At 38.3% G+C, this 25,558-nt stretch overlaps 2 protein-coding genes and 2 pseudogenes across 3 annotated transcripts; all 4 read right to left on the bottom strand.

The window, feature by feature from the left end:
• Window positions 1–3,846: 3,846 nt before the first annotated feature.
• Window positions 3,847–11,245, bottom strand: LOC148821198 (protocadherin alpha-C2-like). The gene is made up of 3 exons (XM_088933437.1): window positions 8,834–11,245; window positions 7,294–7,300; window positions 3,847–4,013 (listed from the first exon to the last, which is right to left on the bottom strand). The coding sequence occupies exons 1-3, from the start codon at window positions 11,243–11,245 to the stop codon at window positions 3,847–3,849; spliced, it is 2,586 nt and encodes an 861-aa protein (XP_088789563.1).
• A 575-nt stretch (window positions 11,246–11,820) lies between these two features.
• LOC148821197 (protocadherin alpha-C2 pseudogene) lies at window positions 11,821–14,946 on the bottom strand (annotated as a pseudogene). Its single transcript, XR_016094162.1, has one exon. The product of XR_016094162.1 is annotated as a protocadherin alpha-C2 pseudogene (transcript).
• A 2,770-nt stretch (window positions 14,947–17,716) lies between these two features.
• Window positions 17,717–20,161, bottom strand: LOC148821196 (protocadherin alpha-C2-like). The gene has a single exon (XM_088933436.1). It carries the CDS (start codon window positions 20,159–20,161, stop codon window positions 17,717–17,719), a length of 2,445 nt encoding a protein of 814 aa, XP_088789562.1.
• Window positions 20,162–22,993: 2,832 nt separating this feature from the next.
• LOC148821195 (protocadherin alpha-C2 pseudogene) lies at window positions 22,994–25,417 on the bottom strand (annotated as a pseudogene).
• Window positions 25,418–25,558: the final 141 nt, after the last annotated feature.

The following is a 25,558-nucleotide window of genomic DNA, read 5'->3' as shown; positions in this document are numbered from 1 at the left end:
GAATTTACATTCCTAAATTCTAAGATAATGAATTTGAGATTGATGCATTTGTTTTCATTCAGAGGGAAAAATACTAACAAAAGAGAATTAGTTTGAAAGCTTTTATTCACACTTCAGTATTTACAAGCAAAACACCATCCAGCATTACCAGAAAGCAATCCATGCCCACACTCCTGCTCTATTTCACTAGCATACTTCATTTGCTTCAGGAGACAGTGCCAACCTTCCTTACAAAAATAATGATAAAATGCCATGCAGAGTGGGCAGCATCATTAAACAAATAATCACCCAATACTTAATCACAGAGACACAAGCACAACAATATATATTTTTTTTTATTTTGGCCCATAGCACACACCTTACCAGTATTTCACCCCAAGCAATTCAGATTGGAGAGAAATGTGGTTCAAAATATATTATTCAGTAAAAACCTAGTAAACACATTAAGAAGCTGGTAAATGTGAGATGTACTCGGATTAAATGTTTCTTTTAACCTACATATGTACCTGCGCTCCAACACCTTTTTGAAAATAATGTCAGTGCAGAGCAAACCCATGGTCATAGTCCTGAACTGTCATTGATATACCTAAAATAAATATCCTAGTCACATAGCTTTAACTCATTAGCTATCTGAAATAAGCTATTTTATTTACTTACTGTGTTTCTTTCAAGTTTGAAATTAGATATAAAAGTCTCTAAATCCCTCACAATTGTTGTCTAACGTTTGTATGCATTTAGAATTGACTTTTTTTTACAGAATGTTTCAGATACGCTATGAGTTAAAACTATCTCAGTGAGAGGCTGCTAACTTATATGTCTATTTGCATTTCAGGAAAAACACAAGACATACAGCACAATGTTTCCTAACGTAGAATACATTATCTAATAATTATATGAAGATAGAAGCTTTAAATATTTCTTCTCAAGTGGGTCCAGATATGTTGGTCAATGTTTGTGATGTCTCAGAATTAGCCCAGAAAATAAACAGCTGGTTGCATGTTTAATTAATCTCTCCTTTGCCTTTCCATAGATATGCACTACTCAAAATCCAAAAGGCTCCAAATCAAAATCAAAATCAAAACAGTTGTCAGAAAAAATTAACCGGAAAATGTAACTGAAGGCATAAGTAAAATACATACAATACTTAAATATTCCTCATGTGTCTTGTATTTAGTAGAATCAAGGAGAAAACTATTGCAAAAGAGACACTCTTAAAGAATAAAGAGTGTAAGGCTGCATTGTGCAAGACAAAAAGGTAAAGAAAAAAATCACTATTTCCATACATGAATATCCTAACCTCCCAAATCAATGCCTTTCTTTTTTGTATGTGCATGTTTCATTGGAGTCTAATTACATTTCCTGTGGTAAAAACTGCTTACCTAATTCATATACCATAGACTTTGCATTCTGTACAGATATTGAATGTCTTGAAATAAATTCAGAGTTAATATCGCAGGCAATAAATAAAACATGAGTATGGATTTTGTCATATAGAATAACAATGAGCAAGTATACAGTATACAGTACATTTATTGTTTTAACAGTAAAAAATGCCCTTAAAGTCTAATTGGACATACAAATATTTAATTCTTGAGCTACTCTCCACAGAAATTAAAGAACTGAAAGTGAAAAAGTTCCTTATTATTGATAAAGCCTAACATAGGATTTTAGAACAGATATAAGGAACCTCTGTGTAAAGCTTGAAATTCATGAGAGCAGAGGGTAGAGGCATCTGTCATGTATTTATTGGCTTTCAGGGAATGTTCTCTTTCCCCTTTGATGCACAAGGAAAATAAGTCTGAAAATAATAACACTTCATTGAATCTTGTTTCATAGGAATGACTTTCAGGACATCTTCCAATATTCACTTGCACCCTGTAAAACTTAATGGATGCTCTTTTTAGAGACATTTCCATCAGAAATTGCAAAGGCTAACTATCTAAAACAGAATCCCTCTTTACCTTGCTCATAACGTAAGGCCTTTGACATGATATTCTAACTGTGCTTCCCATCCCAGGGGGTCAAAGGTTATAGAAACAGGCTCAGAGTCATTGAACACTTGATGCATATTGTTTACAAAATGGATCGGAAATAAACCACACTCTGTGCCATACATACTGCAAGAAAATGTAAAAATAATAAGAAAATAAACATCAGTTGGGACATTACATATCACACCAACTAAAGTATTTAAATACCAATTTCAGAATGACAGTAATGAACACTGAAAAGACAATAGCAGACCTGAGAATTACAGATATATCTGGGAGAGAAAATGTACACTTGATAATTTAGAGGTTCCATTGGATGTATGTTAAAAGCTCTTAAGCTAAATTATTTTAAGGTTTATTGCAAATTTAAAACAGTTTTCCCAAATTTAGTATGTGAAAGATGTGCTACAAGGAGCTACTCGATATTTGATTCATTCTTCATTTTTGTACTCTCCTTTTGCTTTTAGTCTTTTCCTCATCTTACAGAAATTCGTGCTATGGGCCCACTTGAGAATCAAATGACCTACTAATTCTACAATTTATACTATTTTGGTTACATGTAAGGATGTGAGTCACCTCACTTGCAGTGTGATACTTTAATATACTATCAGTATGTAAAAAGCAGACTATGTATTGCACCACTAATATAATACTTTACACAAAGCACTTGGATAAAAGCTTACACACAAAGCAGCATTAAAAGTTATATAGTCAATAATTTTTGCTTATTTTCAGTCATACATTTTATAAAATAAATGTAAACATTAAAACGTGGCCAGTGCTTAATTCATTGCACAAAATTCAACACTACTTTTGTTTTAACTATAAATGTAACCTAAATAAAAAGCTACATTAAATTAACACATCAAATACATGTTCTCACAATGTGTAATTTCTATTCAAAACATTTTATGACTACTGTAGGTTGAAGACCTCTTCGATAGCAAGTAAAAAGACCAGTTCAAGTGGCTTAATTCACTAAAAATTAAAATTTCTAAGCCATTTTTCACAGTGTGAGAATAAAAAGAGACTTGTTACCATGGAATTGTTAATCTGAATGATTTGGCTTGAGGTATCATATCTAGCTACAAAGTTGTCCAAATCCAGTTTGCTTATGCAAAAATCAGAAAAAACAAAAAATCAGACCTTCCTGAATTAGTTGAAGTATTTTTAACAATAGTGCACCAAAATGGCTTTTTTACTTAGATTAAATCCTGAGTGACCTTTACCTTCATTACTACATATAATTCAAGATGTCAATTCAGTCATGTAAATGGGTTTTGTTTACAAATATTTAAATCATGAGATATTTTAAGGAAACGTATTCAGGCTCTGGGTGCCTTTTACCTAATGAAAACGAAGCATATGTGTTCTTAACTGATCCCATTTTTAAGACAACATTCTTGAACATTTTTCTAATGTCAGATATCACTGAAATTAATGGTGAAGATTGTGACTGATAACAACAGCACAGAGATTTTGAATACTAACAGGGATAAAAAGATGGGGTTACAAAAGCTAGGCTATAAAACAGCTCCTCAGTCTTACGTGCTATATATTTTTCCTTAGTGCGCTACCCATCATGGGTAGGACCTACCAGAACACAGCAAAAGGCATTTTTTTCTGTTCTCCTTCTTTTTTGCAGTTTCTCAGAAGACAAGTTTTCCTGCGATTTTGGGATGCAGTTTTCTTCAAGGACATCAATGAGCTTTTTTTCATTTTCATACTGTCCCTCAATTTCTTGAGGTGCCGGTGCAGATGCCAGTCAAGGAGTGTTTCGATATTGTTTTTAATGAGCCCATTCTGGTTCTATAGCCATGCAGAGTCATGCTTGAAGGTGGGTAGGACATATCAGTCAGGAGCACTCAGGGAGGATGACAGGGGCATAGAGGTGGTAGTTCACATCACTGGTGCCCTTGGGACTGGTGTCAGTTGGGGAGGTTTTTTCTGTGTTGCTGACAGATTCATGCTGATGAGATTCCACCAGGAAAGCTGGCCTCATGGGAAACCACTGCTGGATTCCTGCAAACAAGGGGAAAAAATAAAAATAAATTAGCTACGGAGGATAAAAGTCCATTTCCACTTTCAATGAAGCCAGTTACAAGTACATGCGCTTCATTCAAGGTGGAATTCCTCATGAGGCCTGTGTTTACCCTCTCAGGTTGTGAAAATATGCTGATGCTGCTGCTGGTGGTATTCAGTTTTTTATGTGAGTTATTAGCCTCATTTCAGAAGCCCTGTCAGTTCCATGCTTTGGATTATGTGGGAGGGTGGCTAGAAGTGCTTTTTATAACTGTGGCAGATATCTAGGTCACATCACAATGGTTTAATCTTGTGAATAGAACAAAACACTTCATATCTGCAAAATAAAAGGAAACGCATATACTGTATATATAAACATGCAAAATAGTGTTTCATATCCAGGTTTGTAGTTTTTTTGCCCTTTATGAATTATCATTCAGTGCTTGTGAATTAAGTGTTCAGAGACAGTGACACACACTAGCACTAGGTGCAGTCATGGAAATATCTAGCAGGCACTTAGGAAGCAGACAGATCAGAAACATACCTTAGTCCTGACCTGAACACTGTCTACCACTTAATCCTGAGCCTCTGCCAAATAAAACCAATATTGTAATTATTCTCTTTATGTTCTTTTTAAATAATACAATCCAAACTTCCAGGAAAGGGTGACACACCAAGATTTTGGTTTTGATTTCAGGCCTTTTGGTCTTGAATTTCCCAAAGGCATAAAATCTTACAAAATCCACTTTCATTTTTTCTCTCAAAGTGGAGTGTACAATATTTTGGCTCTAGTTTCTTCATAAATCTGAAAGTTGATGTAATAATTCTGAAAGCCAAACATCTGATGTACCAATACTTGTTTTGTAAAGAAACAGCTGAACATATCTAACATAGGAGCAGAATCATTTTATCCAATTATTCCAGAATGTGACTTAATGTTATATTCAACACACAATTTCCCCATACAACAGCAAATTAAACCCAAAGTTCCGGGAACCAAACACTGAACTACAAAGCTATTGTGCTTCTGTGCATGATGTTGCTACAAATTGTATGTGAATCATGTTCAGTTACATCATATAGTTCAGTTCAATTTTAAAAATTCTAACATAAGGAAGAATATTTTGTATTTATAGACCACAAGATATACTTATTATAGGACTTTGTGACAAATAATTCCTCTATCAACTAAGCAGAAATGTCATGTTTTTAAAGGATGTGGCCTGTTTTTGAAATTGAGAAAAAAGGGTTTAAAGTAGATGTGTTGAAATAGAATTAAAAGCAAAAGTGAAAGATATTGTACTGAAAATTAATTTGGGAGCTATAGATTATATTTTATTTTAAGTTGCATATCATCCAAATATATGAATAAAATAATGTCATTTAAGGCAAAACCATAAGCAATGCATACGTTTTTTGTGTGTATTATTAAACATAAATTTGGATCTCTTGAGTTCTCAGTGTCAGTTGTACTTTCAATACAAGTTTTACCTAGAAATAAAGTTTTTGTATCTTTTTAACTTTAAACACAAAAAAATGCTTTTATGTCTTGAATCCACTTACCTTAGGTTCTCATTGCTGTGTGAAATTAAAAGTTTTCATTATAGATAAAGAATTTCTGTTATACTTACAATGCTTCAGCCTCAGGCTAATGCTTCAATTTTCACAAGAATATAAGATAACAGTAGCAAAACAGCAAACATTTTGTCTTGTTCCTAGGCGCCAAGATAAAATTAACAATTTCTTACAGAACATACCAGATCTCATGATCAGAGGAAGAAAAATAAATGAGACATCAGAATGCATTTTATAATTAATGCAAGACTAATATACTGTTATGAAGTGCCTTCAAGAATGTAGATACAATGGTAACACCTGACTAGTGCCATCATTTCCACCTTCAAAGCAAGGGTGTGTTTGCTGATATAGGGGACCCAGACTCAGTGATCAAAGCACTTGTAAAGTTTACCATGGTTTAGCTTAATTAGGTTCTGGGTAAGTGATTAAGTGTCAATCAACAGCCCAGGAACACAGCATAAAAGAGGGGGTCAGAAAGAGGGATAAGAAGAGAGGAGGAAGGAAGCAGAAAGAGGAAGACAAGAGAAAAAAGAGAGGGAAGGTAAGAGTTCTTTCTTCAGGTCACACAGAAAGACCAGACTGTGGTTATTAAGCAACTCTGATTTCCTAGCTAAAGAATCTTTCTGTATAAATTGGTCTCTCCTGGTTAGTAGGTGCATTTTAAGAATAGGGAGATAAGTTCTGATGGCAACTGGTATGCAGAGAGAGATTTAACCACAGGTTGTATTCTGTTTGTTTTAAAAAGTAGTTCTCTTCATTTAACCTTTGTAGGTAGTATATGAGTTTGAAAACTTGGTAGATGTCTACGTTTTTTCTGGGTGGTTAGGATTTTAGCCCTCTGGGACCCTTGTTTGTAAATTTGTAAAACAGCATAACCCTATTTGGAATTTGGTATTTGGAAGCCCTAGGCAAGATCTTGGAAAGGGGCCCCTCTAGATCAAGATTTATGCATACACTACTATTATCAGCTCCCACACCGAACTTATTTTACTATTTAGAACAATTAAATAAAAGAATTATATAGCTAAAAATCAGTTATTACCCAGCTCTGAAAAACACATAGTAGATAATTCATAAACAAAAGCACAAAGCACACATTTTACAAAGATAAGGCATTTTAACATTGAAAGTCATAAATAGAACATTAATAACAATAAATGATGAACAGGACCTCTGTCACTTTAAAATTATAGCAAATCATAACTGACCAAGTACTACACTGAAACCTTTGTAGAAAGGATATGTAGAAATAAATATTCATGGGTGTCTGGACAACTTCCCATTACAGTTGTGTTGCACATTGAGAGGCCCCCTGGCTGCCTCAGGGCCCAAGGTGGTCCCCTACTTTAGCTATGCCCAGGACCAGTGCTGAGTGTAACATGTGTGTTGTATGTTTATGTTGTGTGTAATTTGGTGTGTGTGTTATCATTATGAATAAATATTTGTTGATTCCATTGTGGCTGAATGAGCTGTGTCAGAGAACAAAGAACTTAAATGTAATTATACTAACCACTCTGGCTTATTCTTGGCAAAATCATTTACAAGTTGGGGGTTATAATTATATAGTTAAATGATATATAATTATATGGGGGTTATATATTCCATATTATATGGTTATAATTATTTGTTTTACTTATGGATTGATCCATTTGGTTATTTTGTGATTTTCTCTGTTTTCATAACCTTCTATCTGTAACAATACCATTGCCCTGAAAGTATGAAACCCAAGAAATGACTAATAAACATAATGAGGTTTGCCCAACAATTCATTCCAGCAGCAATGTACAGTATAAGAAGGAAGGTATAAAACCTGGGACCTGAAAATGAACCAAAATTTTCTCCACCTACAATGTTCATTACAAATTTACAATTGAAACATTTAGCAAATAAAGATAGATTCAGTTATTACCATTATGAGTGAATAAATGAAAAATGAACACAACTTGTCATTGCAATCCAGTACATTTATCCTAACTTTCTGGTGTGTTTGCTTATTTAAATAATAAAGTTATGATACAAATGAAGTTTTCTGCTTTCTTATGTTGTCAACACAAAAAGCAAATGTTAGAAGGAAATTGCACTGTACCACATACAGCACCAAGCACTGCATTGTACAACTGCAACACATGGACTTTAAAAAATACCTCAGTTGCAAAAGAAATGACTTTATAAACTAAACTTAACCTCAGAGGCTGTACACCACTCAGAAAACAAGTGAAGATCATGTAATTAGTCATGTTAAATCCTATTTATAATGACTGTCAGACTGTAGTTTAGTAGTGTAAACAATACTTCTGTCCAGACACCTAATTAATTTTATAGTCTTCTGGCTTCTTAAAGGTCAAGGCCTAAAAACAGCAGCTCTTATTTGTGCTACAATATGACTTTTTCCTTTGCCTACACTTTGTAACATCATAGATTATGAGAAAGCAGGACAGCAGGATGTATAAATAAAACTGTACGTCCATCCTAAAATACCACTTGCTCATCTGTAAGTCTTTCACATTATATGCTTACAGTCCTGTACTAAAAGTGTAACAGCAAAGTACAAAGTACATTATTTTCAAATTACCACCACCGTTTTAGTAGGGTTTCAAACAGCTGTCTAATAAAATTATTGCTCTAAATCCAGGTAATGTGTACTGAGAAGAAGGCATCTTCCTTGATATAAAAGGGCTGGTTGTGTTGTCTTTAAAGCATTTCATGATGATTACCACACTTGTGCTAGATCACAACAATTATTATTAGTAATTATTTAACTTAATTTATTTATTTCTGTAGTTACAATGAGCAGAGTCATTCACAATTAAAAGCCATGTCCTGCATCATATCATATAAAGAATGACCAGGATAAACATCAGTACTACATCATGCAAACATTTAAAAATGTAACGATTCTGTTTTCACAGTTGCAACTATTTTAGGCCATGAGGTAATGTTTCTTTCCTTCCATTAAAGAAATACACGTTAAAGAAATATCAATTTGTTTCAAGAGGAACGTGAAAAGAAACCTTTGACAGAAATGTATGGATTATTCCATGCTCTCAGGAGTTTATTTGGTAACTGGAAACTGTATTATGCTTACTACGGAACATTTGTCTGGTAACTATAATTAATTTGTTATTGCCAGTACATGATAGGGGAAACATATCATCCATTTGTTTCACCTATCCTGGACAAAAGGCCGGTAAAGATAAGGGACTTTTGTTTCTTTAAGTACAGAAAAGCAGAACATCCCCTACCTGTAGTGTTGATGTTGTGGAATCTGTTGGCTCTGTCTGCCCTGTGCTCCTTGGTATACTGGAAACGATGTATCCAGCCCCGTTCGGCACAGTCTGTCTAACAACCATATTTCCCTTCCGTGTCTCCGCCAGAAACAAACTGTACCAGTAGGCATCGCTGGAGATCAAGGTGGAGTCCGCTATCTGAGAGTTCACAGAGTTCCTGAGGCTGGGGAAACTGTTCCTACAGGGAGGAGGCTCTTCAACTGGCTTCGGTCTCTGACACTTGACGACGATTATTACAAGTATAGTTATCAAGAATAATAAAGTAACCAAGCCCAGACCGATGATCAAGTACAGATTTAAATCAGAAAATATGTCATATTCCAAAGGCACCTCATTCAAGCTCGAGACAGCTTTTGCAACGGGCTTTAACGTTGACAGTTTGATAGTAACTGTAGAGGACAAAGCGGGTTCCCCGTTGTCGCAGGCCAAGATGATAAGTTTGTGTTTAAAAGAATCTCTCTGGGTGAACATTCTCATTATCCGAACTTCCCCGTTGTACTGGTCAAGACTAAACAGTTTAGAGTCTGTGACCTGTAGAAACTTGTATGTAATCCGTGAGTTCTGCACTGAATCTGCATCAAGGGCGATCACTTTGGTCACCAGGTAACCTTGGTCAGCCGATCTTGGAATCAGCTCTTCAGCTACAGAACCTTGTGCGCGCCATGGCGAAACGATGACGGGACTGTTATCATTTTGATCGAGAATAATAATGTGGACGCTGACATTACCGCTGAGGGGAGGAACACCAGAATCCTTGGCTGCAACATAGAAAAAGAAATCCTTCTCTTTCTCGTAATCGAAAGTTTGCAGTGCGTAAATGTTGCCGTTGTCCGGGTTCACGGAGAAGTATTTGAATACCGACACATTTATGGCTTCTTTTTCCAACATAGAATATGTCAAATGGCCGTTTGCTTCTAAATCTGGATCGTGGGCGACCACAGAACTTAAAAGCTCTCCTTGTGCGTTATTTTCAGGTACATATATGATGTAAAAAGGCTTCTCGAATGTCGGTGGGTTATCATTGACATCCAGCAACTTCAAAGTTAAGGTTTTATTACTTGACAAAGGAGGCACCCCTCTGTCTGTAACCATAAGAGTGACTTCATACTCGGGGTCTGTCTCCCGATCCAGCGGTTGTGCAACAACAAGTTCATAGAAACTGTCCGAAGATCTCTTTAGTGTAAAAGGCAGGTCTTCAGAGATGCGACAGTCAGTTTTGCCGTTATCACCTGAATCCACATCAGTTACCCCGATCAGAGCAACGACCGTACCTACAGCAACGTTCTCTTGAACAGGGCTCATCAGAGATTTAATACTGATTTCAGGGTGGTTATCATTCATGTCGATCAGGTGTATTACCACTTTACAGTTACCCATCATTGGGTTCGATCCTTTATCCTTGGCTTGAACATACATTTCAAACATATTGATTTCTTCGTAATTCACTTCCCCTTTAACCCTAATCTCTCCCTTTGTCTGATCCAAGCTGAATTTCTCCCGGGCCTTTTCGGACGTGTGTTTACTGAATGAATACACAACCTCCGCGTTCGATCCATCGTCTAAATCCACAGCATTGAGATTAAGTACAACAGTCCCAACTGCCGCATTTTCCGTTAGGTTTACTACATAGATTGCCTGCTCAAACTGAGGGGCGTTGTCGTTAGCATCCAGGACACGGACGGTGATGCTGGCAGTGCCAGACCTTTCAGGAACTCCCCCATCGACAGCAGTCAAAATTAAATGCTCATTTGGATACTGCTCTCGGTCTATTGCTCTTTTCAATACCAGGTCAGCAACTCGGGAGCTGTCGTCTAGTGTCTGCACTTCTATGTAGAAATGTGGAGATTCGCTCAGCTTGTATGTGCGGACCGTATTTTTGCCTACATCTTTGTCTGTGGCTTTGTCGAGAGAAAACCTGTCTCCCGGTGACGCCGATTCGGAAATTTCCAGCTCAATATTATTTATTGGAAAAACGGGTGAGTTGTCGTTCACATCTGTTATTTCTATTTCGACGCTGTAAATCTTTAATGGGTTTTTAATTATAACTTCCAGATTCAGGAAGCATGAGTCCCTGGGTCCGCACAACTCCTCTCTATCAATTTTCTCTTTTATGAACAGCTCCCCGCTGTTTTTATTGAGATCTATATATGCCTTGCTAGACGTGAAATCGAGTCGCATCTCGCGTTTGGCTAGGTTGCTCATATCGAGTCCCAGAAGAGTAGCGATATTTGTAACAACGGACCCCTCTGCCATTTCTTCTGGAATTGAGTACTTAATCAAAGAATGTACCACGTTTGACAGCAAAGAAAGAGACAATAGATACAGCACGTACCTTTCTCCTTTAAACGGTGTAAAATCGAGAAGCATTGTGTCAGTACAGAGAATAACCGCACCTCAGGAAATTCGGTTACAAATCAGTCAGTCCCAAGGCCCCAGTTTCCAGTCTGAGGATATGTTATGTGTCCTCAATGATCAATCGCCAATTCCGATTCAAAATGTAATGAGAACATTTCTTGTGAGTGCGAGAAGCATATCTTCTCCATATACATGCATCTGCAAACTGCCCGGTTCTCTGCTGAAAAATGCTAAGGGTCGTTGCAATTTTTCTAGAAAAATATTTTGCTGGTGAACAGCGACACTATGCGTCTACAAGCATCGCTCACTACAACTCGCACTTGAAAATAACAGCATCTTTCTTTGAGTAGTAATGATACCGCATTTGAAACGAAATCTCGGTTTAGCATACAGGAAACATCAGAAAGTAAAGTCTCTTTTAGTATATTAGATGACATTAAAACAAAATCTAGAAATAGGGAAGCTTTTGCTCTTTAGTCATTAAAAAGAGGTGAAAACAATGAACATATTGAACCTCAGGCATTCGAATATTTCTATTAGCAAGCAATTCTGTAAAGCGGAATAAAAAACTTCAACTCTGAACAGTCAGATGTGGACTTGGGTCTTGGGATTTATACGTATTTTATATTTAGCAAAGTAATAATATGTATCAGTAATATCATATAATACGATAAATATTTCTTAAGTACATAATATCCATCTGTCACTTCAGTTTTAGAGGTACTGTACAAAGTATGGTGTATAGTTTACAATTACTTCAAAACAACTCCGTATCAGTGTCCGTATGAACCCCACATAGATAGCAAAACTATTCACAATAGATCCAGTTGAGTTTTTTTCTGTTTTTTTCCTGTTCATTTGGAAGAAGGGATGTTCTAGACTGCTTATATTTGGTAAACCATCGAACAAGGTTACTCTGATTTCAAACTACGCTGCTTTGTACCCATCATCAGGCTAATTCATCAGTGTTTCATTTTGTGAGTGGAAAAAGATACTCTTAAATTTAAAATAAAATACATTTGAGAGATGAAGTCATAATCTATGCACAAGTTTTGTGTAATTATATAAAATGTAAAGCACTGCCATCTATAGTTCAGAATTAAATTCACTTCTAAAATGATGGTACTGTACATCTCATAATTTACATTATACAAAAACGATATGTTGTGAAATAAGCAGTGTAGCGTTTTGATTTGCGCAAACAATCCTCATGATTCATTCAAAAATAATTATACAAATAATTATACAAAGGTCATTTGCCATTTTTTTCTCCAAATGAATATTACATAGCGTCAGACTTCCAGTTTCTTTACCTGGAGAGTTGAAGTCGCTGAATCGCTCGTCTCTGTGAGTCCTGTGCTCCTTGGTATACTGGAAACGATGTATCCAGCCCCGTTCGGCACAGTCTGTCTAACAACCACTTTTCCCTTCCGTGTCTCCGCTAGAAACAAACTGTACCAGTAGGCATCGCTGGAGATCAAGGTGGAGTCCGCTATCTGAGAGTTCATAGAGTTCCTGAGGCTGGGGAAACTGTTCCTACAGGGAGGAGTAGTTTGAGGCGGCTTCGGTTTCTGACACTTCAGAACAATGATAACTGAGACAGTTATCAAGAAAAGAAACACCACCGCTCCCAAGCCGATGAGTAAGTACAGATTCAATTCAGAAAATAAATCATATTCCACTGGTACCTCAGTCGTTCCTGCCGAAACTTTCCGAGCAGGACTCACTGTTGATAACTTGATCGTAACTGTAGAAGAGAGAGCAGGTTCTCCATTGTCTCTTGCGAGAACAACTATTTTTTGTTGATTCGAATCTCTTTGACTGAACATTCTCATTGTTCGGATTTCCCCGTTGTATTGGTCCAGACTGAATAAAGAGGAGTCGGTGATCTGTAGAAACTGGTATGTAATCCGAGAGTTCTGTACCGAATCTGCGTCAATAGCGATCACCTTGGTCACCAGGTATCCTTTAGCAGTAGATCTCGGGATCAGTTCTTCAGCTACAAAGCCGTGTGCGCGCCATGGAGAAACTATAACTGGACTGTTGTCATTCTGATCCAGAACAATTATGTGCACTGTAACATTGCTACTGAGTGGCGGAACTCCTGAATCCACAGCCTCGACGCAAAAACGAAAAGCCTTTACCTCTTCGTAATCAAGAGACTGCAGTGCGTAAATGTTGCCGTTTTCTGGATTAATGGAAAAATATTTAGACACAGAACTATTTCTGCTTTTAATATCCAGGATTGAATACCTGATGTGCCTGTTTGCATTTAAGTCCAGATCCACAGCACTGACAGAGTTAAATATTGTCCCGGGAGCGTTGTTTTCCTCTACTGAAATGGTGATATCAGATGTGCCAAAGGAAGGGGCATTGTCGTTCACATCCAGGAGCTCTAAGTGGATGGTTTTGTTGCTTGACAGAGGCAGAAACCCTTCATCTACCACAACAATGGTGATGTTGTATTCCGAAACGGTTTCTCGGTCCAACGGTTCCTTCACAAGAAGTGCGTAATAATTCTCTGAGGATTTTTGGAGCGTAAAGGGAAGCCTCTCTCGAATCTCACAGTGCATTTTGCCGTTTGCTCCAGAATCCCTGTCGGACACACTGACAAGAGCAATCACTGTCCCTACAGTCACGTTCTCGTAGATTGGATTCGAAAGAGATTTTATTGTTATTTCTGGAGAGTTATCATTTATATCAGCCACGTGTATCAATACCGTGCATTGTCCAGTCATTGGATTTGACCCTTTGTCCTTAGCCTGAACGTATAATTCATAAACATGAGTGTCTTCGTAATCCAATTCCCCCTTTATCTTGATCTCTCCGTTATTTGGGTTCAAGGCAAATTTATGTTGTGCACTGTCGGTTGTATGTCTGCTAAAGAAATAAACTATCTCTGCGTTAGACCCGTCATCTTCATCTGTAGCATTAAGCTTGATCACAATAGTTCCAATTAAGGCGTTTTCAGCTATACTCACATTATAGGTTTGCTGATCAAACTGAGGGGCGTTGTCATTTGTATCTAGAACACGAACAATAATGCTTACAGTGCCAGAATGAGACGGTTCTCCACCATCGACAGCGGTGAGTACTAAATTATGAACAGATTCTTCTTCTCTGTCTAGTGCCTTTCTCAAAACCAGTTCAGCAAATTTAGACCCATCGTTCCCTTTTTGGACATCTATATCGAAATGTTCACTTTCACTTAGATAGTATGCGCGAACTCTGTTTTTCCCGACGTCGGAGTCTATCGCTTTGTCTAGCGAAATGCGATCGCCTGGTGACGAAGATTCATAAATTTCGATTTCTATAGGATCTGTGGCGAAATGGGGAGGGTTGTCGTTCACGTCAATAATCTCCAGTTCAATACTCTGTATTTTAAGGGGTTTTGTAACTATAACGTCGAGGTTAAGAAAACAGTTATCTTTGTTACCACAGAGACGCTCTCTGTCTATTCTCTCTTTTATGTACAAGTCGCCCGTATTTTTATTGACTCCCACATACTGCTTGCTGGAAGCTGAATCAATCCTTAAATCACGGTCTATCAGCCTTTTTGCGTCAAGTCCTAAATCGGAAGCTAAATTTGCAACAATCGAGCCTTCATCCAGCTCTTCGGCAACCGAATAGCGAATTACAGAATTAGCACCATTCCAGGTCATAGAAAGCAACAATAAAACTGTAACATACCTCTTTGTAAAATTCAGTGCCATTGTTTCAATGCTTCGAAAAAATCGTACTCGCAAAAGTGTTTAAAAAGACATATTTCCACATGGTAAAGCGACCAAGAGTTCCCAATGCTGTTTTCGAAACCCAGTATTGAAAAGAAAAGCAATATCTGACCAAACCGACCTATACTGCCATCACCATTTCTTCTGTACGGCAAAGATGGTGATTTTGAAAGGATTGTTAATGGTTGTTCTGATGCAGCGAAGCAAAGCCAGTTTTCTTTTACTAGTGGACAGCGACACCATGAGTTCACGATCATAAACTACATCAAAACTTAAATTAACAACGAGAGGCTAAGAAGACTAGAATGCACAAAGCTAACGTTCCTGTTGTCTTTATGAGTTACAACTGTCAGTTTCAAAAAAGAGTTTAAATAATTCTTGTTATGCACTCTAAATTATTGGCTAAAAATTAGTTCCATTAACAAAATAATTTGGTGTTAATACTTAAACAAAGGCATATAAATGAAAAGCAGTGCAAAAGAGGATTATACAGTATAAGAAATGTTTTGATATTTTGTTTTCTTTTCAAAGTAAACTCATTACACAAGCAAGGCACACATCTACATACTTAATTTATGAAGTATTTCCCGATTAGAAGGCCTTGAGTGTCATATCTTTCAATGCTTGTTAAGCTTAAATTGCATGGACATAACATTTCATATTGTATAATTGAACAAAGACCTACCTTCCATAACAACAAGGCAAATCCTCAAGCACAGTGAAGTATTGAGTTGTTGTAACTACAGTATGTAGCACTGAGGAATGACCACTGTTCTGAATTTCTTTAAGAATGGGGGAATAAGCATACAGAGTAAGGATCTCTTTTTAAAGGTAGCATGATCATTTTAGGAGGCCATTGCAAAGATAGTAACAGCACAAAAATAAATATGATTTTTATTTTGTGGGCTATCAGGAATTCAAAACCTTGCCTAGGATCATGCTCAAGGGGTTCCTGTGTAGAGGATTACACACATCCCAAGAAAAGCACATACTATTAATTTAGAAATTGACATTACAGGGACTTTGGAGTTTCCCCAGAACTATCTGAGCCTTTCTACTTCCCACAACTTCATCTGAAGTGTATACAGTATCTTCAGTAGACAGTCAGACATTCCTCTGTCTGTCAAGCACAATTAGCAAAATTGTGTGTCTAATTATTACTACTACTGATGATGATGATTCCAAACACTTCTTTAGTTCTTTTCTGGGTACTCCACTCAAAGCGCTATACAGGTAATAGGTACTCCCCTCCATCACCACCATGCAACGGCACCAAAGTGTACCAGAACACACACCACATGTCAGCTATCAGTGGGGAGGAGAACAGAGTAATGAAGCCAGTTCCAAGATGAATTACTGTTAGCGTGCTTATCGAACACTGAAATTCCAATATATCTATTTTCTAAACCAGTTTATGTGGTATAAGGTCATGGGGGGAGTCAGATCCTAACCCAGAAAGCAACAGGCGAGAGGCGGGATACAAGTCCATCACAGGGCACACACAGACACAAAAATACACACATTCACTCTGAGGCCAATTTTTTACATGGTCCACTTAACCTACCAGCATGTCTTTAGACTGTGGGAGCAATTCGGAGTATCCAGACAAATCCCATACAAACGCAGGACAAACATGCACACTCCAAGCAGATAGCACCCCAGGAATTACACCCAGGACCCCAACACTGCCATGCCACAAAGCTAACCACTGGAGCCACAATTCCACCCACTAATGAAACATAATAATGTCAAGTCTCTATCCACAACGGCCATGAAACTATTAGTCTTAATGAGATTAATTCACTCTGGGATGACATCAGTGGTACAGGAGAAGCCCTCCATCATCTAAGGTGCTGAGCATTTGACCTTTTTCTCCTGCATAAAACTGACCCTTCCAATATCTGACTAACAAACATGAACAGAGGGGCCTGTGTGTCTTGATTTTTACTGTAGTGAGATGTCTTGTGTCTAGGTATGTCACTGCCACGTAATGGAATTGCTTAAAAGCTCTGACAGCATAAAGTTAGCAGGCAAACATTAAAAACTTGGTAAAGTGCTGTATTGTAATTGATGCATCACTGCTATTAATGTAAATGCTTCTGCAGAGCCTTCTGTATAAAAGGATAGCTACAAACTGGCAAGGTACTTGGGGTTGGTAAATCAATAGGAAAAAATAAAAACATCTTTGAAATATTACAATTTCATATGGATATCATGGCATGCAATTAAGAACAATCCTGCTCACTTATATTGTGACAGGATGACTGCAACATAAAAAACCATACTATCACCTCACTGACTGTATAACAACTAACACAATACTAAAAGAATAATCTCAATTTAAAAAGTCCAGAATATCCTATAAGCAAAGTATTGCAATGAAGACTTCTGCATAATCATTTCAAAGTGTAAATCTACTTAATTTGTAAAGAAATTGTTATCATCTGCTCCACACCCATATATGCATAATGACATCTAAAATATCATGCAGCAAAACTTTAAATGTCATTTGACTGTAATGCTGTCAACTGTGCGCATTAAATTGAAAATTTACATTGACTAATTCCAGTAATCTGCCATTCTGACATGTATAACATATTAAATGAAATACTGACAGGTATGAACATTAGACAATTACTACATTCATTGCAAAAACCTAAAGAAACTGTACTTTAATGTTTGTTATCAATTTTAGAGAACAAGAACAAGAAAGTCCCATAACAAACAATACTTTTTTAAAATGGAAAAAGACTTAATGCAATTTAATACTTCTTAGTGTTATTACCTGGAGTGTTGACGGTGCTGAGTCACTTGTCTCTGTGAGTCCTGTGCTCCTTGGTATACTGGAAACGATGTATCCAGCCCCGTTTGGCACAGTCTGTCTAACAACCACTTTTCCCTTCCGTGTCTCCGCTAGAAACAAACTATACCAGTAGGCATCACTGGAGATCAAGGTGGAGTCCGCTATCTGAGAGTTCATAGAGTTCCTGAGGCTGGGGAAACTGTTCCTACAGGGAGGAGGCTCTTCAACTGGCTTTGGTCTCTGACACTTGACAACGATAATAACTAATATAACTATCAAGAACAGAAATGACACTGCTCCTAATCCGATCACTAAGTACAGATTTAAATCAGAAAACAAATCATATTCCACTGGTACTTCAATCGCTCCTGATGAAGCTTTCAAAACTGGGTCCACTGTTGATAACTTGATAGTAACTGTAGAAGAGAGGGCAGGTTCCCCATTGTCCTTCGCTAGAACTACCAGCCTTTGTTTGCGAGAATCTCTTTGACTGAACATTCTCATAGTCCGGATTTCTCCATTGTATTGGTCCAGACTGAATAAACTGGAGTCAGTAAGTTGCAGAAACTGGTATGTAATCCGAGCGTTCTGTACAGAATCCGCATCAATAGCGATCACTTTCGTCACAAGGTATCCTTTATCAGTAGATCTCGCGATCAGTTCTTCAGCTACAGATCCCTGTGCGCACCATGGAGAAACAATAACTGGACTGTTGTCATTCTGATCGAGAACAAGGACACGGACAGTTGTGTTACTGCTCAGCTGTGGAACTCCAGAATCTCTAGCTTCCACGTGAAACAGAAACTCCTTCTCTTTCTCATAATCAAAAGACCTGAGTGCGTAAAGGTTGCCAGTCTCTGGATTAATTGAAAAATATTGAGACATAGACATATTCTGGATGCTTTTCTCCACAATGGAATAAACGAGATACCTGTTTTCATTGAGGTCGGGATCAAGGGCAGTGACAGAGCTCAAGATAGCTCCTGGCTCATTGTTTTCCGTTACTGAAATTGTGTAGAAACTCTTGGGGAAAAGCGGTGGATTATCGTTTACATCCAGTAACTCCAGGATGATTGTTTTTTTGTTTCTTAAAGGAGGTGAACCTCTGTCACTGACAACAAAAGTGATGTTATACTCTGCCACCTTTTCCCGATCCAAGGGCTCAGAGACAAGCAGGGCATAGTAATTCTCTGATGATTTCTGAAGCACAAAGGGTAATATCTCGGCCAGATAAATGTCGACCTTACCGTTTTCCCCAGAATCTCTATCACTAACACTGATAAGAGCTACTACCGTACCTGTAGTAACGTTCTCCTTTATTGGACTCGTAAAAGATTTAATTGAGATTTCGGGATAATTATCATTAATATCATTTATGAATATAATTAATTTGCAGTGTCCTGACATTGAGTTCAAGCCTTTGTCCTCCGCTTCTACGTGTATTTCGAAGACTCGCGATTCTTCAAAATCGATTATTTCTTTAACCCTAACTTCTCCATTAACTGAATTCATACTAAAGGTTTCTTGTGTCTTTTCTGACGTGTATGGGCCAAAAAAATATGTGATCTCTGCGTTTGATCCAAAATCTAGGTCAGTTGCAGTTAACTTAATGACGAGGGATCCTATTGGGGAATTTTCTGTTATGTTCACAGTGTACGTTTGCTGATCAAACTGAGGGGCGTTGTCATTCATATCGAGAACACGGACGCTGATGCTGGCAGTGCCGGACTGTGGAGGGGCTCCGCCATCTATAGCGGTGAGTATTAAATTATGAACAGCCTGCTCTTCTCTATCCAAAGCCTTCTTCAATACTAAATCAGCAAACTTAGAGCCGTCTCGTCCCGTCTGAATCTCAATAGTAAAATGGTCGCTTTTACTCAGACTGTATGTTCTTACTGAATTCGAGCCCACGTCCGAATCCAGCGCATTATTCAGAGAAAATCTGTTTCCTGGTGAAGCTGATTCGAAAATATCCAGTTGTATATTTTCCTTTCGAAATTGAGGCGCGTTGTCATTTATATCTGTAATTTCTAATTCAATATTATATATTTGCAATGGCCTTTCGATTATCACATCCATTTTCAAAGAACAAGTAGCCTTGGTACCGCATAATTGTTCCCTGTCTATCTTTTCTAAGATGAACAGATCTCCAGTGTCTTTGTTGACATCCAGATATTTCTTGCTAGAGATGATATCAAGCCGCAAATCGCGCTCAGACAGACTTCTAACATCGAGTCCCAAATCAGCGGCTACATTTGCAACAACAGACCCTTCTTGCATTTCTTCGGGAATAGAATAGCGGGTTACAGAAACTGCTCTAGCCCACATAAAAGACATAAAAGCGAAAACCTGAACGTACCTTCTTCCGATGTGCACAGAAATAAACGATTCCATTGAAATGCGGGGCTATTATCCAACGCGTCAACAGAAAATCCTCAACAATCTTTTATAACATTAGTATATACCAACCACCAGGCGTTTTTGTGTTTCTCACGCTGAAGAAAGATGAAAAAATAATGTAAGAAAAGTCTAATTCTTCCCGTAAAACCCTTGCTATGAAGAGACCTGCGTCTGAAATGAATGCAATGCCTATCCTAAACCAATGAACTGTAATGGCTTTTTACATCACACAGATTTCTGGACCGTTTTCTTAGCCAACAGCGACACAGTGTGTATGAAACCTCACCCAGTCTTAAAAAAGGACCTAAATTCGTAGGATCTGATATCTTGCCACATATTATAAAGCTCGTACTGCTTTAGATACAAAATTAGAACACTCCTAATTTTTGTAAAGCGTTTGTTTTATGTACTAAACAGAAATGTATAATGTATCAACTCAGTTGTTGTTCAAAGACACGCACTAAAAATATATCTTTAAATCTGCGTCTTCCGCACACATTGTCTTTTTATTTTGTGCACTAACGGATTTTATGGAAAAACATTTAGGAGGACAATACTCAAGAAGATAACGCGATGCCTTGTCACCTTAACAAAATAATTGTTTTTGCAAAGCTGTCATAAAAACACAGCATTACATAACACACGTACCATAAATGAACGATATATCGTTTCCTTTTTTTCTTGTACTACACTTGTTACAATTATGTAATTTTTGCAGGAATACATTATCTGCAAACGTCCCTCATCTAAACTAGAAAGACGAGATGGAAACACAATGTCAACGCTTCTATGCGTACACGCACATTTATGAAAATACAATAAAAATGAAGATTACGAAATGAGATCAGTTTAAAGAGAAGGATCCAAGTAGAAGGATACTTGGCTCAACATGTGGAATATCAGTGCAACAGAATACATTTAAAGCTAACCCAAAATGCAAAACATTTATACACCATTTGTCGTTCAAGTCAATTTCCAATACACATAACACGCAACACAGTCTTCAAAGCTTTTGACAGCCTTGAATATATACTCATTTCGAAACCGGTGAAACCCCACAGTGAACTGCACAATGAACTCTGCGTGAGTGAAGTCACTAAAACGCTCTAGGATCCATAGACATTTTAAAACACCCAGTATTACATTATTATATAATTGTTCTGTTGTAAAACTGCATTTCGTCTTAGGATGTAAGGTAATATATTGTGAGGGAGGTAGTAACTGCTGCGACAACTTACTATTTAGGCCTTTTCATAATTATAAAGGGGTACTATGCGTAAACGGGTTTTTTTGTGGAACAAAATTAACTTCTCAGTGAAGATACCTAGTGTGTTGATTTTTTTCTCGTTGTTAAAAGCCCTTAGTGTTCACTCTGGTCCCGGGAGGCAATAGTCAGCCGTGACTCGGAGGTGTCATAACATCCGAAAGGAGAAAAGACCTCGGGAAAATAGTCATAGAACCAGTAAAGAGTACTAATAATGTCACTAAGAGTCCAAGGTGGAGCGAAAATGTGAATTGATTATGACTGCTGACGGAGAGAGTATGACGTGAGACACGAATAAATTACTATTCTAAAATATAACCTTTTTACACTGATTAATATGCTAATTTTAATTTCTTCATGATACTAACACCGCATTGCTCATTTAAAAACGACAGTACTAATGGAAGTTGCTTTACATTACTAGGTAGGTAGGTCACTTTTCAGGCAATAAAGGCCCATGGGGAATGGGGGGCAAGGGCCACCATTTTTCTCAAGCATCCGACACTGGAGGTGATGTGGTCAGCATCATGCTCCAGCCGGAAGGATTAACCCCTGGTACACATTTGGAAAGCAGGCTGAGTGGAGCTGGGAACCATCTGGAAGGAAAATGAGCAAGCAACATCACTTTCCCCCTACCTGGGATTAAACTTGGGACCTTCCGGTCAGGGGCTAGACGCCCTTTCCATCTGAGCTACCACAGCTCCGTAATTCATAGCATCGGGTGCTCCCAGGATGTCACCCTGCCCAGTACTGACCCCGCCCATGCATGATTAGCATCGAATCATTAAAATATGGCCAGCAGCCATATCACTCTGCAACTCACAGCTGGCAACCCACTGAAGCTAAGCAGGTGTGAGCCTCATCAGTACCTGGATGGGAGACCTCCTGGGAAAAACTAAGGTCCCTGCTGGAAGAGGTGTTAGTGGGGCCAGCAGGGGGCGCTCACCCCGTGGTCCATGTGGGTCCTAATTCCCCAGTAGAGTGACAGGGACACTATAATGTAAAGAGGCACCATCCTTCGGATGAGATGTAAAAACCGAGGTCCTGACTCTCTGTGGTCATTAAAAATCACAGAGTGTTTCTCGAAAAGAGTAGGGGTGGAACCCCGGCGTCCTGGCCAAATTTCCCATTGGTCCTTAGCAATCATGGCCTCCTAATAATCCCCCTCTATGCATTGGCTTCATTACTCTGCTCTCGTTCCCACTGATAGCTGGTGTGTGGTGAGCGTTCTGGCGCACTATGGTTGCCGTCGTATCATCCAGGTGGATGCTGCACATTGGTGGTGGTGGAGGGGAGTCCCCATTATTTGTAAAGCGCTTTGAGTGGAGTGTCCAGAAAAAGCGCTATATGTAAGTGTAAGCAATTATTATTATTATTATTATTATCATCATCTGAGATCGGACGGGATCGGGCACACATACAGGCTGGTATGACCATACATTACATTACTAGGTACAATGGAAAAGAAAATACAATGACAACATCCATGCGTATATTAAAACATGGAAATATTTTACAGAGAATAAAATGGTAATTCTTAATATACCTGAGAAAAATGGATATTACGTTTTTACCTGGAGCGTTGACGCTGCTGAGTCACTTGTCTCTGTGAGTCCTGTGCTCCTTGGTATACTGGAAACGATGTATCCAGCCCCGTTTGGCACAGTCTGTCTAACAACCACTTTTCCCTTCCGTGTCTCAGCTAGAAACAAACTGTACCAGTAGGCATCGCTGGAGATCAAGGTGGAGTCCGCTATCTGAGAGTTCATAGAGTTCCTGAGGCTGGGGAAACTGTTCCTACAGGGAGGAGGCTCTTCAACTGGCTTCGGTCTCTGACACTTGACAACGATAATAACTAATATAACTATCAAGAACAGAAATGACACTGCTCCTAATCCGATCACTAAGTACAGATTTAAATCAGAAAACAAATCATATTCCACTGGTACTTCAATCGCCCCTGATGAAGCTGTCAAAACTGGGTCCACTGTTGATAACTTGATAGTAACTGTAGAAGAGAGGGCAGGTTCCCCATTGTCCTTCGCTAGAACTACCAGTCTTTGTTTGCGAGAATCTCTTTGACTGAACATTCTATTAGTTCGGATTTCTCCATTGTATTGGTCCAGACTGAATAAACTGGAGTCAGTAAGTTGCAGAAACTGGTATGTAATCCGAGCGTTCTGTACAGAATCCGCATCAATAGCGATCACTTTCGTCACAAGGTATCCTTTATCAGTAGATCTCGGGATCAGTTCTTCAGCTACAGATCCCTGTGCGCACCATGGAGAAACAATAACTGGATTGTTGTCATTCTGATCGAGAATAAGGACACGGACAGTTGTGTTACTGCTCAGCTGGGGAACTCCAGAATCTTTAGCTTCCATGTGAAACAGAAACTCCTTCTCTTTCTCATAATCAAAAGACCTGAGTGCGTAAAGGTTGCCAGTCTCTGGATTAATTGAAAAATATTGAGACATAGACATATTCTGGATGCTTTTCTCCAGAATGGAATAAACGAGATACCTGTTTTCATTGAGGTCGGGATCAAGGGCAGTGACAGAGCTCAAGATAGCTCCTGGTTCATTGTTTTCCATTACTGAAATTGTGTAGAAATTCTTGGGGAAAAGCGGTGGATTATCGTTTACATCCAGTAACTCCAGGATGATTGTTTTATTGTTTCTTAATGGAGGTGAACCTCTGTCACTGACAACAAAAGTGATGTTATACTCTGCCACTTTTTCCCTATCCAAGGGCTCAGAGACAAGCAGGGCATAGTAATTCTCTGATGATTTCTGAAGCACAAAGGGTAATATCTCGGCCAGATAAATGTCGACCTTACCGTTTTCCCCAAAATCTCTATCGCTTACACTGATGAGAGCTACTACAGTATTAAGTGTAACGTTTTCTTTTATGGGACTTTTAAAAGATTTAATTGAAATTTCGGGATAATTATCATTGATATCAGTTATGAATATAATTAATTTGCAGTGACCTGACATTGAATTCGAACCTTTGTCCTCCGCTTCAACGTGTATTTCGAACATTTTCACTTCCTCAAAATCGATTATTTCTTTAACTCTCACTTCTCCATTAACTGAATTCATACTAAAGGTTTCCTGTGTTTTTTCAGACGTATAAGGACTGAAAAAATAAGTGATCTCTGCATTGGAACCAAAATCTAAGTCAATTGCAGTTAACTTAATGACGAGGGAACCTATTGGGGAATTTTCTGTTATGTTCACAGTGTACGTTTGCTGATCAAACTGAGGGGCGTTGTCATTCGTATCCAGAACACGGACGCTGATGCTGGCAGTGCCGGACTGTGGAGGGGCTCCGCCATCTATAGCGGTGAGTATTAAATTATGAACAGCCTGCTCTTCTCTATCCAAAGCCTTCTTCAACACCAAATCAGCAAACTTTGAGCCGTCTCGCCCCGTCTGAACCTCAATAGTAAAATATTCGCTTTTACTCAGACTGTATGTTCTTACTGAATTCGAGCCCACGTCCGGATCCAGCGCATTATTCAGAGAAAATCTTTTCCCTGGTGAAGCTGATTCAGAAATATCCAGTTGTATATTTTCTTTACGAAATTGAGGCGCGTTGTCATTTATATCTGTAATCTCCAATTCAATGTTAAATATTTGTAGTGGGCTTTCGATTATCACATCCATTTTCAAAGAACAAGTAGCCTTGGAACCGCATAACTGCTCCCTGTCTATCTTCTCTAAGATGAACAGATCTCCAGTGTCTTTGTTGACATCCAGATATTTCTTGCTAGAGATGATATCAAGCCGCAAATCGCGCTCAGACAGACTTCTAACATCGAGTCCCAAATCAGCGGCTACATTTGCAACAACAGACCCTTCTTGCATTTCTTCGGGAATAGAATAGCGGGTTACAGAAAGTGCGCTACCCCACATAAAAGACAAAAATACGATAACCGGCACATACCTTCTCGCGATGTGCACAGTAATACACGATTCCATTGAAATTGGTGGCTATTATCCAACGCGATAACAGAAAATACTCAACAATCCTTTATAATATTCGTACAACCCAACCACGGGACCGCCACGCGTTTTTCTTGCTATACACACTGAAAATAAATGTACAAAAAAATGAAAGAA

The sequence above is a fragment of the Atractosteus spatula genome, chromosome 14 (genome assembly GCF_055471065.1).
Source record: "Atractosteus spatula isolate fAtrSpa1 chromosome 14, fAtrSpa1.hap1, whole genome shotgun sequence".
In the NCBI taxonomy this organism is placed as follows: Eukaryota; Metazoa; Chordata; class Actinopteri; order Semionotiformes; family Lepisosteidae; genus Atractosteus; species Atractosteus spatula.
The sequence above is the reverse complement of the archived record's forward strand: the minus strand, read 5'-3'. Positions and strand labels throughout refer to the sequence as shown.